This window comes from Pseudomyrmex gracilis, unplaced genomic scaffold, assembly GCF_002006095.1.
Source record: "Pseudomyrmex gracilis isolate BER0280 unplaced genomic scaffold, ASM200609v1 scaffold_178, whole genome shotgun sequence".
In the NCBI taxonomy this organism is placed as follows: domain Eukaryota; kingdom Metazoa; phylum Arthropoda; class Insecta; order Hymenoptera; family Formicidae; genus Pseudomyrmex; species Pseudomyrmex gracilis.
Window position 1 is genome coordinate 85,767 of NW_018020762.1, and position 12,243 is coordinate 98,009.

At 38.3% G+C, this 12,243-nt stretch overlaps 4 protein-coding genes across 9 annotated transcripts in view; 1 reads left to right on the forward strand and 3 right to left on the reverse strand.

Moving 5' to 3' along the window:
- The window catches only part of LOC109857949 (TRPL translocation defect protein 14), a 13,319-nt gene extending 10,925 nt beyond the window's left edge, over positions 1-2,394 (reverse strand). For 2 of the 4 annotated variants that reach the window (XM_020434751.1, XM_020434752.1), the window contains exon 1: positions 1,718-1,732. Coding sequence is in view for 1 of the 4 variants with exons in the window: in XM_020434749.1 (XP_020290338.1) it covers positions 1,718-1,757 (40 nt within the window). In the remaining 3 variants the exon portion in view is untranslated. Of the gene's footprint in view, positions 1-1,717 lie in introns of all 4 variants that reach the window. The other 2 variants (XM_020434750.1, XM_020434749.1) reach the window with 2 other exon arrangements.
- A 1,628-nt stretch (positions 2,395-4,022) lies between these two features.
- LOC109857919 (kelch domain-containing protein 10 homolog) lies at positions 4,023-6,554 on the reverse strand. Of its 3 annotated transcripts, none has more exons than XM_020434710.1 (4): positions 5,618-6,554; positions 5,221-5,454; positions 4,820-5,108; positions 4,023-4,660 (listed from the first exon to the last, which is right to left on the reverse strand). In XM_020434710.1, exons 1-4 carry the CDS (start codon positions 6,050-6,052, stop codon positions 4,500-4,502), a joined length of 1,119 nt encoding a protein of 372 aa, XP_020290299.1. In that variant the 5' UTR covers positions 6,053-6,554; the 3' UTR covers positions 4,023-4,499. The 3 variants fall into 3 exon arrangements, with proteins under 3 accessions (XP_020290299.1, XP_020290297.1, XP_020290298.1); XM_020434708.1 differs by having other exon boundaries at positions 4,023-4,669; positions 4,779-5,108; XM_020434709.1 differs by having other exon boundaries at positions 4,779-5,108; positions 5,618-6,553.
- Positions 6,555-6,736: 182 nt separating this feature from the next.
- LOC109857920 (exosome complex component rrp45) lies at positions 6,737-8,962 on the forward strand. Its single transcript, XM_020434711.1, has 9 exons — positions 6,737-6,904; positions 7,110-7,204; positions 7,313-7,535; positions 7,618-7,835; positions 7,956-8,183; positions 8,256-8,383; positions 8,458-8,546; positions 8,631-8,742; positions 8,857-8,962. Exons 1-9 carry the CDS (start codon positions 6,839-6,841, stop codon positions 8,871-8,873), a joined length of 1,176 nt encoding a protein of 391 aa, XP_020290300.1. The 5' UTR covers positions 6,737-6,838; the 3' UTR covers positions 8,874-8,962.
- On the reverse strand, positions 8,895-12,221 carry LOC109857915 (alkylated DNA repair protein alkB homolog 8). Its single transcript, XM_020434701.1, has 8 exons — positions 11,593-12,221; positions 11,272-11,458; positions 10,936-11,167; positions 10,722-10,844; positions 10,448-10,648; positions 9,854-10,242; positions 9,637-9,792; positions 8,895-9,547 (listed from the first exon to the last, which is right to left on the reverse strand). Exons 2-8 carry the CDS (start codon positions 11,410-11,412, stop codon positions 8,981-8,983), a joined length of 1,809 nt encoding a protein of 602 aa, XP_020290290.1. The 5' UTR covers positions 11,413-11,458; positions 11,593-12,221; the 3' UTR covers positions 8,895-8,980.
- Positions 12,222-12,243: the final 22 nt, after the last annotated feature.

The following is a 12,243-nucleotide window of genomic DNA, read 5'->3' on the forward strand; positions in this document are numbered from 1 at the left end:
TAGATGTATATATATAATATATATAAATATACATTTATTAACATGTATACACACAAAAATATATACAAACAGATAAAAAATATATACAAGCAGATAAAAATCTAATAAGACGAAATTGAAACAAAATTGCGTCCCAAATAAAATTCCCCGCGAAACGGGGAGATCAAAGATCTCCGTTTCCTCATCGACCGCAATCGCGTGTCCTCGCTAAAGCGCGCGCAATCGATTGACAATTGGCGTGGCCGATGATAATAACGAACGTCGCAAAAGGCCACAAAGAAAAACGGATGAGAGAGACAATTCGGCGCCGACGTCACGACGACGACGACGACGACGACGACGTTGCAGCGGAAAAAAAATTACAATCGTCCGCCGCGCGACGTCTTATTGCGCATTAGCGCGTAATTTTGATCTTTGTGTGTTACAAAATTCATCAAGTAAAATCTCTTGTGTCCAAAAGAAACAAGTCTCGCGCGGAGAAACCACGTGCGCTCGTCGCATTGGCCGAAATTAAATCGCGCGTGTGCGAGAGATTCGCGCTCACACTCGTGCGAAATAAAAATTCTCTGCCCGTGTGTTGTTCTATTCTCGGTTCCGTCACCGAGTAGTGAACGAAATTGCGACATTCGGTGACGCGATGATCGCGTTCGAAGTTGCAAAAATTTTATCTCTCTCGAGGAAAACGGAGATAAAAAAAAAAAAAACCAATTCAGCTGAACGTTCGTCAGCGCTTAGTTAAAGGAGACGTGAAAAATTATGAATAACGCATTTGAGAAACAAAAGCGAACGTTCGAATGAACCACGTGTGCGAATGAGATCAAGAGTTTGTTATCTCGGAGTCTCGAAATTGACTCATTATTTTTATCAGCGATCACACAACGCCGACCGTCACATGTACATCATCGTCAAGTGCTTTCTCTCTTACGTATGTAACATCCAGAGAATTTAATTTACTTTCGATATCTTTGAAAAAAAAGAGAAAGAGATACATACATATACATATATATACACGTTATTGAGCGTGTGTGTGTGAGGGGGTTACACAAATTATATATAGAGTCTTAATAGCTCTTCTGCAAACGCGGGCAAAGCCGCTTAAGCCGCGCGGGCAAAAGACAACCCAGCGATGACCAGTTACTCCGGATTTTCCGGAAAACTGACGGACATGTATTTTCGGAAAAGCCACACGTTGACGTTGGCCACGTTTTTTTTACTATGCTCGGCGAGCGTTCTCGCACGTTCTGCGTGTGTGTGTGCGTTCAGGAGCCATTAAATGATACGCACAACACCTGATAATCTCTCTATCTCTCTCTCTTTCCGTAAAACTGTTTTGTACAAACTGATAATTTTGCATCCGTCAACATTTCCACAAACAAACACACAAATCAAACAAAAAGTGCTCAAGTTATTATCGCGTAACGTTCCGTCCGTCAGTCTTTTCTTCTCGACTAACGAACAAACGTGCGCAACAATTGTAATAAAAACAAAAGAAAATCAATTTATTCAATTGACACGTCACGTCTGGAAATTCTTTCGAGTCGCGCTTTCGGAAAAGTCTGCGAAGTCTCGTTTGATCTCGCGATTGTTAAGTATATATATTGAGCTGCGTGCGAAATATAGTATATAAACTCTTTTACACACCTCATGCCGCGAGAAAAATCATATACACAACGTCACAAGGGATTGACGTTAAAAAGGATTTTTGCGTGTTACGTACCTCCAGTTAGAACAACCTTGTACAAGTGTTTCTGCTCCATCTCGTTGTCGATTCTACGATAACTTCCTGCTCCGGTGATCCGCGAGATTCTTGCTCCTATCTAGCCTCTTGTCAAAATTCTCGCCCGCACGAGGACGGTGTGTGTGTTGTTTCCTTCCTCTCTTTTTCACTCTCTCTCTCTCTCTCTCTCTCCGTCGACGACGAGGATGCGCGGACAAGTGCACGACGATGTTCTGATGTTTAACGCAGCGGTAGTCGATACTACATAAATACCTGGTAACGCATCTCGAACAGGCGCGTGCTCGGCCGCGTGCTTGTGCGATGCATGGAAATCACGGCGACGGACGACGACGACGACGACGACGACAGTGACGACACCGACGATGTCGACGAGAGCGCGGACGACGGAATCGACCGGTGCGCGATCAAACAAACGTCTCAGTTCGGGATCGTTTTATTTATTTATTTTATTTTATTTTTTTCTAAAACAGCTATATCTTTACGGGAGTCGAAAGACACACGGCGTGTATCGCACTCGCGCGGAGCTCGGTCGCAAGAGCAGCAACAAACAGAGGCGTCCACCTCGCTCGACCGCTTGGAAGTATCTGAAGTGGAGCCCCTCGCTCGCGCTCGGTCAGCAGCTGGTCGTGGACGAACGATTCGCGCGAAGCACGCGCGCCTCTCGGAACCGGAAGTGACGACCCATGGCGGACATATCCGCACACGGTTTTGAATTGTTTCGCACGAGAACGGTTTGCGTTCAAGAGGCGGGATTGTTTCTCGTTCTTTTTCTCTCGGAATGTTTCTAAAATTTTAAAAATTGATTGGGAAAATTAAATTGTGTGTACATGTTGTTGCAACAGCGTTCAATTTGTATGTTCCCGGTTCGGAGAGCGAACTTTGCAATTTAATAAAATGCTCCCGTCACAAATTCTTATCGTCTGAAACTTTGTACACACACGTGAATATACGTTGTGATACTTTTATCTTTTCGAAAACAATTTTTGCGCAACAAAAAACGGACGAGATAATTATCGTTCTTATAATTTACCGCGAGAAAGCGTTCGCACTTTCCACACTCCGCGTTTAAACGTTGGAAAATTTGTAGCTCGGTGGAAACAAAAGAGGATCTTTATCTCTTGTTGGCACAACTGCAATAAATACGTCATGTTTCTTGATACAAGCTTCCAGTAAATCTTCCGTTTCGTTTTTTGTTGTTTTTTCAATTAATACAAAAGTGCAAGAAGCGAAAAGACACGTGGCACCACAAATGGTTACCTCCTTTTTTTGATTGATTTATTTTGTTCTCTCTGGATTATCAAAAATCCTTCCTTTTCTCGCTCTTTCAAAAAGAGAAGTTTCAAATTTTTTGTCTTGATGTTTAAAAGCCGACGTAAAAAAACGGCTTGTTTCGCGCGACCGGCAGGTTCGTGAAATAAAAACGGCCATATACGTCAGATTTAATTGCACTATATTTTTTTTCTTTCTCACCTGTATATTTACACTATTCTATCGATCAATTTTTCTAATATACAACTGTTGTGTGTGGGTATGTGTGTCTTTAATAAATAACATCCGAATCCACCTATTGAATTGCGCGATGCGTAGTATACATTACTTGGAAAAATCTTTAAAGAAATTTTTCAACACATGTGTGTGTAAATATTTACCTTCGTATATACATACATATAATTTATAGTTAATAAAAAGTTTCTGGATTTACTTTAAAAAAAAAAAAAAGAAAAAAAAAATATATATGTAATATATAATATATATATAAATATATATATATATATATATTATATATATATATATGGGAAAAAAGTCGAGACATCTCTGAAGTTTTTGATTCGTCAAAACACACTTGCAAAATTTGGCGGATTTCCCTTCATTTTTGTAACAGGCACTGCGGACAGATATCCGAGAATTAGCAAGACAATTTCCTTTGAGAATACAATTGTACGGACGCACATCACGTCTCGCCAATGATTTTGTTTTTTCCAGTATTAAACTTTACACTCGTCATATATAAATATTCTTAAATAACCTCATCGTCACTCGTTGTCATTCACCATAGCTCGATGAAATATAGTTAATATAAGAAATATATATAAGCAACTGTATGTATAATAATATGCTTTAACAATGGCAAAACTGAATGTAAGACTTTTGTATACATATATATATATATGTATATATATATATATGTACAATATTAATATTCTAACAATGATCTTCTTCTATACCATCTTCTTATTTATATATCACTCGTCAACATACACATATATCGATGTATGTATATCGTTTCTGTACATAAATTTTTAACAAATGTCAATATACCTCGCGTTAATTATTTAAATTAATTTTCGCGTATAATGGGCACAGTGCGCCTCGCGCAGTTCGTGCGTGAACTTGGCGCGAAACACTACCGCGCCTCTTGATTAATTTGCAGATCCGGGAAAAGGCGCAAAAGTCGTGTATGAAGTAGTTCATTACGTATACTACTTAGTACATAATAAATAGAATAGTCAAAAATTACTCTTTGCTCTTGTTAATGTAATAAGCAATTGTACAAAATCGGTATGATACAAAACAAAACTGCGTTAGAGACAGAGAATTCTCAAAAAAAATATCACAAATTTATAAGCATGATCTCGAATGTTTCTTTAGAGAGTGCAAGTTTTAAAAAATAAAAAAATAAAAAAAAAAACATCTCATTCGCGAAAACTCGGGAACATCGAGAGAACTTGATCTTGCGTGAATCATTCACAAGTCGTTGGAATCAAATCTCTGCACAAATCTCAACGGTATCCCGATGCGTAGCAACTTTCTTGGCGACATGTTTCTTAAGTTTGGATAATAATGATTCAATGCCTGCCAACAGATCTCTGACAGTTTTGGAATCGTCAGCCATGCCGAATAAACCGCATTTGTTCTCTGCACCTGAAACAACTTTAGTTTTAATACTGTTAGATCAACAATATGAAATACAATTGTTTTGAAAGTACATTTGTTGATCAAATACTGTAATGTGGTACATCTCAAAAGATGTAATAATAACCTCATTGTTCACTTTGACTATACCGCCGAATATGTACATACGACCTTCCGGAGTCAACGCTGCCGAGTGGAAGTAAACTGGACTTGGCAGAATGCATTCTCTCAAAAGCGTCCACCGCCGTGTGCTGAGGTCTAATCGCCAGACATCAGAAAACACCCAATCACCGTCGTAACCGCCCGATATAAAAACTGAAGTAACACCGGTCTTCTCATCTTTGTGCTGCACACAGCCATGACAACGCCGTGCTTCCGGCACCATGGTCCCATCGTTGTCGCCATACGTGCTCAACATCTTCCAGCTATTGGTCCACAAATCGAATGTCGGTATTTCCTGAAATATATATATTGTATATGTAAAAATAATAACTTTATGATTTAGTTTTGTACAATTATGTACAATTCTTTATGTTACTCTTTCCTTTTAATAATACACGTTTTCTTACCGAAAAACCAAAAACCTCAGTAGATGTACCGCCACCAAAAACATAGATCAATCTCCCATCGAAGGCTAACTCGTGTCTATATCTTCCCAAAGGTTCTGATTCATCTCTTCCTGAACGTGCATATATCATTTCCCACCTGTGAGTTCTAAGGTCAAACTTGTGAATGTCACAGGTATAGTCATAACCTGTAGTACCACCCATTGTGTAAATATAGGGGCCAAAGCTTACCAGTGCCTAAAAAATTATTTGTTATTAATATACACAATGTACATGAAAAATAAAATATTCTCAAGAATCAGCTAAAAAGCACCCAATTGAGAAAAACAAAGTTCATCGAGAAATGTTTCCTATTTAAATGTATACACAACTTGCAGATAACAACATATATATATATTACCTGACCATATTGCGGTTCAGGTAGTTCTCCCCAAGCTGGCATAATTCTGATAGATCCATTTTCAAGGTTGCAGACGTACAACTGATTGCTACAACTCTCGCCAAAGGGCACACCGGTTCCGCCGTAAACTATCAGCGCGTTGTCGCGTAACACGACCGCGTTTGACGCCAGCTCGTTTGGCATGTTTTCCTGACCCGGCAGCCGCTTCCACTGTTCGCTTGCCAAATTGAAGCGCCACAATTCCTTGAACAGCGGCTTGCTGGCGTTCCATGTCGGATCGTTGACCATGTCCGAGTCGGATACGCAGGGATTGAAGCCACCGTAAGAATAAAGATTCCGATGGTCACACGCGATCCGGTGGCCACTTCTCGCCTTAGGACGTTCAGGCCCATGTCCCTTGTGCACGACGAACACAAACGGTTTGAATGTATACATGTCGGAATGAGTAAAATATGCAATAAATTTTTGGGATGATGTGAGCAGATCGAATTAGGGGTTACGTGACGTTACTCGGCGGATGGTCCACCGAGCACTGCGGCTATTCCTGAATTAGAAAGATCGGCTGCGTGTGCACCGCGATACAATTTAACTTCCGGCAAATCTTGTCTACTTGGAACAACACCGACGAACAAAGTCTTTGAATATGGTTTTGGAAAAAATGGAAACGAGCTTCCATTGAGAGATATCCTCCCGCATTCACAGATGAGAATCATACTATGTGTCCCCTGCTGTTTCTCCTTTTGGGAAACATATCAGGAAACGTATATATTGCGAACGCGCAAAATAAAAGATTTTTATGATCTTCCGCTCGACGTAAACAAAACGGTAGGTAGGTTTTCACCGATACAACATGTCAAATTACCCGTCACTTCAAAAGAGAAGATAAACTTTGTGAAAACTTTCGATCTATCTACCGTTAGAGAACTTTGAACATAAACTATCGTACGGTTTTACATTTTACCAAGGCGCAAAGCGTACGTAAGCACATCAACCAATCCGATCGGCATTCTCGTTACCGTAAAACACGTCCAATTGGTTGCAAAAAATTTACAATCAACCAATTGTATGTAAACAACCGGGAAGCGCAGCTGTTGAACGAGACATAAGAAAATCGACCAATCCAAATCTCTTTTCATTTTCAACCCTACCTCTCGAGACTTTACTTAGAAATTGCGAACGAAATTTTATAAACAACATATAGCAGAGTGAAAATATTCGAAGATGAAAGAAACTCCGCTTACAAATTGTGAGCGAAATTTCATAAACAAATGTATAGAAACAGAAACGGTATGCTTTCAGTTTTATAATAAAATATACCACGTGTGTGTAAAAGTACTTTACAAATTTGTATACTGACAGCCAGTTTAAAGTGCGAGTGACACATGTAAACTCATGTATTTGTTTGTTTTTATGTAATGATTATTTAGAGTAATAGTTTAGATTTTTTTATGATCACACAAACATAAATACTAAACAGTTTGTGTATCTTCAGAGATTAGATGGAAGAGGGTTGTTGCAACCACGTCAACTAACGATCCACTTTGGATCCAACTGGGGATGTTGTATGGTATCTCTTGGACATACAAAGTAAGTTTTTATTTAATGATAAATATATACATCTGATAAATATACGCATCTATAAAATATATATATATATTTAATGTCAAATAACAATGAAGAAAAATCTCTTCATAGAGCAGTGGCACAAGTATCGTGTGATATTCATCAGCCAAAAATATCTCGTCCTAATGAAGGCATAATGTACATAAATGTTGAGCTTACTCCATTAGCAGCTCAACATTTTGAAAGTGGACGCCAATCTGAAGCAGCTATACTGATCAGCAGGCAGTTAGAGAAATGTTTCAAGGATTCAAAGTGCATAGACTTGGAATCTCTCTGTATTGTAGCAGATAAAAAGGTTGTTGTTATATTTTGTTTATTAAAGGTTTGTTTTTACAGTATTTTACACGTGCGAATTGATTATTTATCTTATTCCGCAGGTATGGAACTTGAGAGTCGACGTTAATATTATAAATCATGATGGAAATTTAATTGACTGCGCATCCATAGCAACACTTGCTGCTCTCATGCATTTTCATAGGCCAGATGTTACCTCAACTGGCGAAGAAGTCATTATACATCCGGCTTCCGAAAAAGATTTTCTTCCATTAACATTATTCCATTATCCAGTTTGCGTATCTTTCATAACATTTGAAAGGTTGGTTTCTCTCTTCAAAGATTTATTTACTAAATTTTTAGTCTTTTTAAATTTTTACGAGAAATTCGATTTTATCGAAGATTCGCGCGCGTTTCACGAGATCTTTTGTAAACTTTGCAGTGGCAACACCATAATGGATCCCACACACATCGAAGAAAGAGTTGGTGTTGCTGAGCTCACTCTCGGTATGAATTCATACAGAGAACTTTGTAGCTTGCACTTTGATTACTTAACAAAAACGATGAAGGTCGAAGATGTAATATCTGCCGTTTCTAGTCACGCGGCAAATTATGCGGAAACACTGGTGCGACAAATCAGGGAGGCAGTAGCCAGAGATGTACAATCACGGTATGAGGTTTACGATATTGCAAAGCCTGTTGCCACATGATAATAGCTTCTAACATTTCCACACATTTGTAGATACAAAAAAGATACCAGCAACGTATGTAGGTTTAAAGAAAGTATTCAGATCAATAAACTCACAACAACGATCGGTGATCGTATCAGCATTAAATTACGTAAATGGGACGCAACAGATTTGGCTGAAGGTAAAAAACATTTATAACGTAAAATACATAATGAATTAAATATTTTTCTAATTTTTACTGATAAAAATGTCTAGATGATCTGATGGAGATAGAAGAAGATCTAGACAAAAGTCGCATCGTAAAATATGAAGAAGGATCCGCAGACTTGATATCAGATTCTGACGTAAATAAAGTGATAATTCATTGTTTTACTCACTTTTGCAAGCTTGCTTAATTAACAACAATTTCTCATTATTTTCTTTTCCAGATTTTGATCAAAAAACAGAGTCCTGACAGTTCCAACGACTCTAGCAGTACGTACGACTCTGATACGGATAATCAGAGTCTTGTTGATTTGCCGAAAAAAGAACCAAATTTCGGTAATGAGCAATTTTTTCATATAATTACAATCACCTTGTACATTGCAAAATTTTATATCAACAAATAATTCGTTCTATGTTAATAAAGGCAACGAATATTTTTTTTTGTTTCAGCGGACGATAGCGATTGAAGTTCACAGGTGACGCGATGTAAGAGAGGAGGTAACAGTTAAATAAATAATGAAATAAATTTGGAGATTTCACACACTTGGATTGATTAAGGAAATTTAATTTCTTTTCACGAGTTTTCTGTACATTTTTCTAAGATCGCGCACCAATTACCCTGATCGTAATAGATCTCCTTGATCGTGACCGCGGGCACTTCTGCACACAGTTTTGCCAGTTCGCCCTCCTGAAAGACGTGATAATAACGAAGAAAACGTTCGCCGTCCTTTTTCTTCCAAGGAACCAGCATATCGCTGTGAGCAAAGTTCGTTCTGTTTTCGTGAACCGGCAGCGTTACTTGACAATCGGAAATTCTTTCGCTGATCTCGCTCAAACTGATCCCGTCCTCGCCCCTGTTCTTTTTGCTGTACTTGAGGTAGAACGAATCTGCCGAGTCTTTGCGTTGCTCCTTCGCCCACGCGTAGATCAAACATCTTCCCATTGGCCTGAGCACTCTGATCATTTCGAAAATAGCGCGACGTCTTCGCTCTCGAGTTGACAGGTGATGAATCACCGCGATGCTAATTGTCGCGTCGAAAGAATTGTCTTTATACGGTAGATACAGACAATCGCACTGGAGAACCTCGAAATTCCGCTTGCGACATATACTCGTCAATCCGAAACTGTAATCGCATCCCACCTAAAATGACACTCGAAAATAGCCTAAATCAATTTACATACAGTGTATCTTCCACGTGTATCATACGTAAGAAAATTAGAAAGAAATACTTTGTACGTATTCTGATTTCCGCAAAGATATTTGCCATTTCCACAGCCCACATCTAGCAGCAATGTGCCTTCTTCGAGACTTTCAAGAAATTTGGTTACATTAGGCCACTGTTTGTGTCGCGTCTCACTGAAGTGATTAGATATTTCCTCATAAACCTAAGAACATTTTGTAAATAATAATATGTGACACATATAAGACATATACAAACACTTGTACCTTGTGTACATAGGAATCCTCTAGTCCGGATGCGGCCTTGGAATCGATGAACATAGTAGCTGAGTCATGTATTGAAGAATCACAATATTCTCTGAAATCGCAACAGCATTTACCTCGTCGCACTTTTCTAAAAGTAAACGACACTCTGGTTCCACGTTCCCGCGTCGTAGTTCCCTCGTCTGTCTCGATCACATCGTTGTAACGAGGACAGATACCGTGTGTCCACGCGTATCTCGCCTCTTCCGACATGATCAACAACGATCTGGCGGGTAAGAACACATCGATCTTCCGATCTTCCTTTTTGAAGTTCATAATGCACGCGGAGCCGAGTGACAAGGACAGTATTGTGTCTTCGAAGACACTGTGCGTATCAATGTGTGGCGGTATGCCTGAAATGTACGGTGTTTCTCACTTGAGAACTTTATTGATGTAGATTTACTTCATTCAAGCTTTGGTTCGCAAATTTACGCGTCTATTAAAATTGTCGCAATTAATTCACACAAACAGAGAAAAGAAAAATATTACCGGTAAGATTTAATCCAATTGAACAGGCATAAACTTATGAATCAACAAACCGTCTGAAGCCATCATTACCTTGTCCGGGCAAGTACTTGTTAATGGTCAGCTGGTCGTACGTGTGGTCTTGATTATGTTCGTCAAACAGATCTTGCAAGAATTTATATTCCTCAGGAATTGGTGCGATAGGCTTGTCAGGATCTACCATATTTGTACTGTATTCGAACTCGTATCCAAAATGTTTTACTTGCCTGTGTTTCAGTTGCGACGAGGCAGATTCTGCAAATGTTTTAAAAATGTTTTTCAATAATCTTCCATTAATTGGACTTTACACAAGTTATTATTTTTTTACCATAATCTTCCCAATTAATTGTTCTTAACAGATGTTTTTCTTGTTCTTCTGTTATGAAATTCTCTAGTAACTTAAGACCAGGTGGAAATTCAGAATTAGATGTGTTGTCATCTGTGATAGGAACTAAAAGAAGAAATATATTTTACTTCAAATTAGTCAGTGTTCAATATGTAAGTCTGTTGTAACTTTCTTTAACACAGCATCGCGCACACACCTGTTTCAGTATAGCACATGTATAGCGGCCCATTTTGGCCTGGAAGTTTCATACGTCCGTGAACGTAATTATATACGCATATCGCATCCTTTTTTGAATTACATGTTACAAAACAATACGACTTGTTTATTGGCATTATTAGAACATACTTGGTAATTAATGCATCCAGTACATATTGCAACGTTTCTCTTTTCATACCCGTCACCAAGCCGCCGTTGCAGATCATTAAATGCTGCGTTCAAAGTAAAAACAAATCACGTTTATAAATTATTTTACAAACCTAGAATTCATAGCGTACAATTTATAACATATCTACACGTGTGTGTTGTTGTATACCTGTGTAGGTTCATCAGCGCACTTGATGTTCATATCTCTGATCAGTCTGTGATGAGCGCGTTTCTGTTTGCGAACGTTCTTTCTATGGTTTTTTTCTTTATACTCTTCAATTACAATATTTGTTTTTTCATTCAAAGACATGATCTCCAACGGAAAAGAAAAAACTTATGACACAATTGTGGTAACTCTGTGAAAAAAGAAATTAAATTTATTTGTGTTTGTTGATTTGTTTTTAGTATTTTATTTTGTTATAATATTCCGAACAATATACTGTCAAATTATATGCGTCATGTTGTTAAAACTCTTGTTATCTTTACATACATGTAAATTTATGTTGGAACCGCATTGTGCGCAAGTTCTTCAATTCAGCAGAACGAGACTGCGTTCCAATATTCATTGCAGTACCGACAAAGAGAAGCCTGAGAGCGGCCAGGTCCATAAGAGAATGTGCAATCACTTTTCCGCCCCGTAAACTAACGCATGTCCACGAGTGGTACACATTGGAACTACGCAGCCAGTCCACGAGCGACATGTCGCTCGTCCACAGCGTGCGGTTCTATTCTGTGCTATGTCCACGGGTTTAAATGGTCACTTTCTATATGTAAAACTTCTATTGGCTAAACATTTACCATTTTATTTTAGCACAAAATGTTTACGGAGACTGAGTGACTATAATAGAGTTAAAACAAGAGACTGATTGTGAGAATGGTTACTAACGTTGCAATGTATATGTTATATACGTAAAATTTTATCGAATTGAAATAATTAAAGGCTGAATCGTTACGTGCACATGTTTTTTAAGTGCATGTTTAAAGTGTATCGACAGCCAAGAAAAAATTCCCGGTAGTAACACAAATACGTAAATTTCTTTGTGTTGTATATTTTGCAGGTGATAAAATGTATAGCTTTTCTATCTATAATTTGCTTTAAGTTTATAATTAGAATAATTTGTAAAAGGTATTTGTTTTGGAT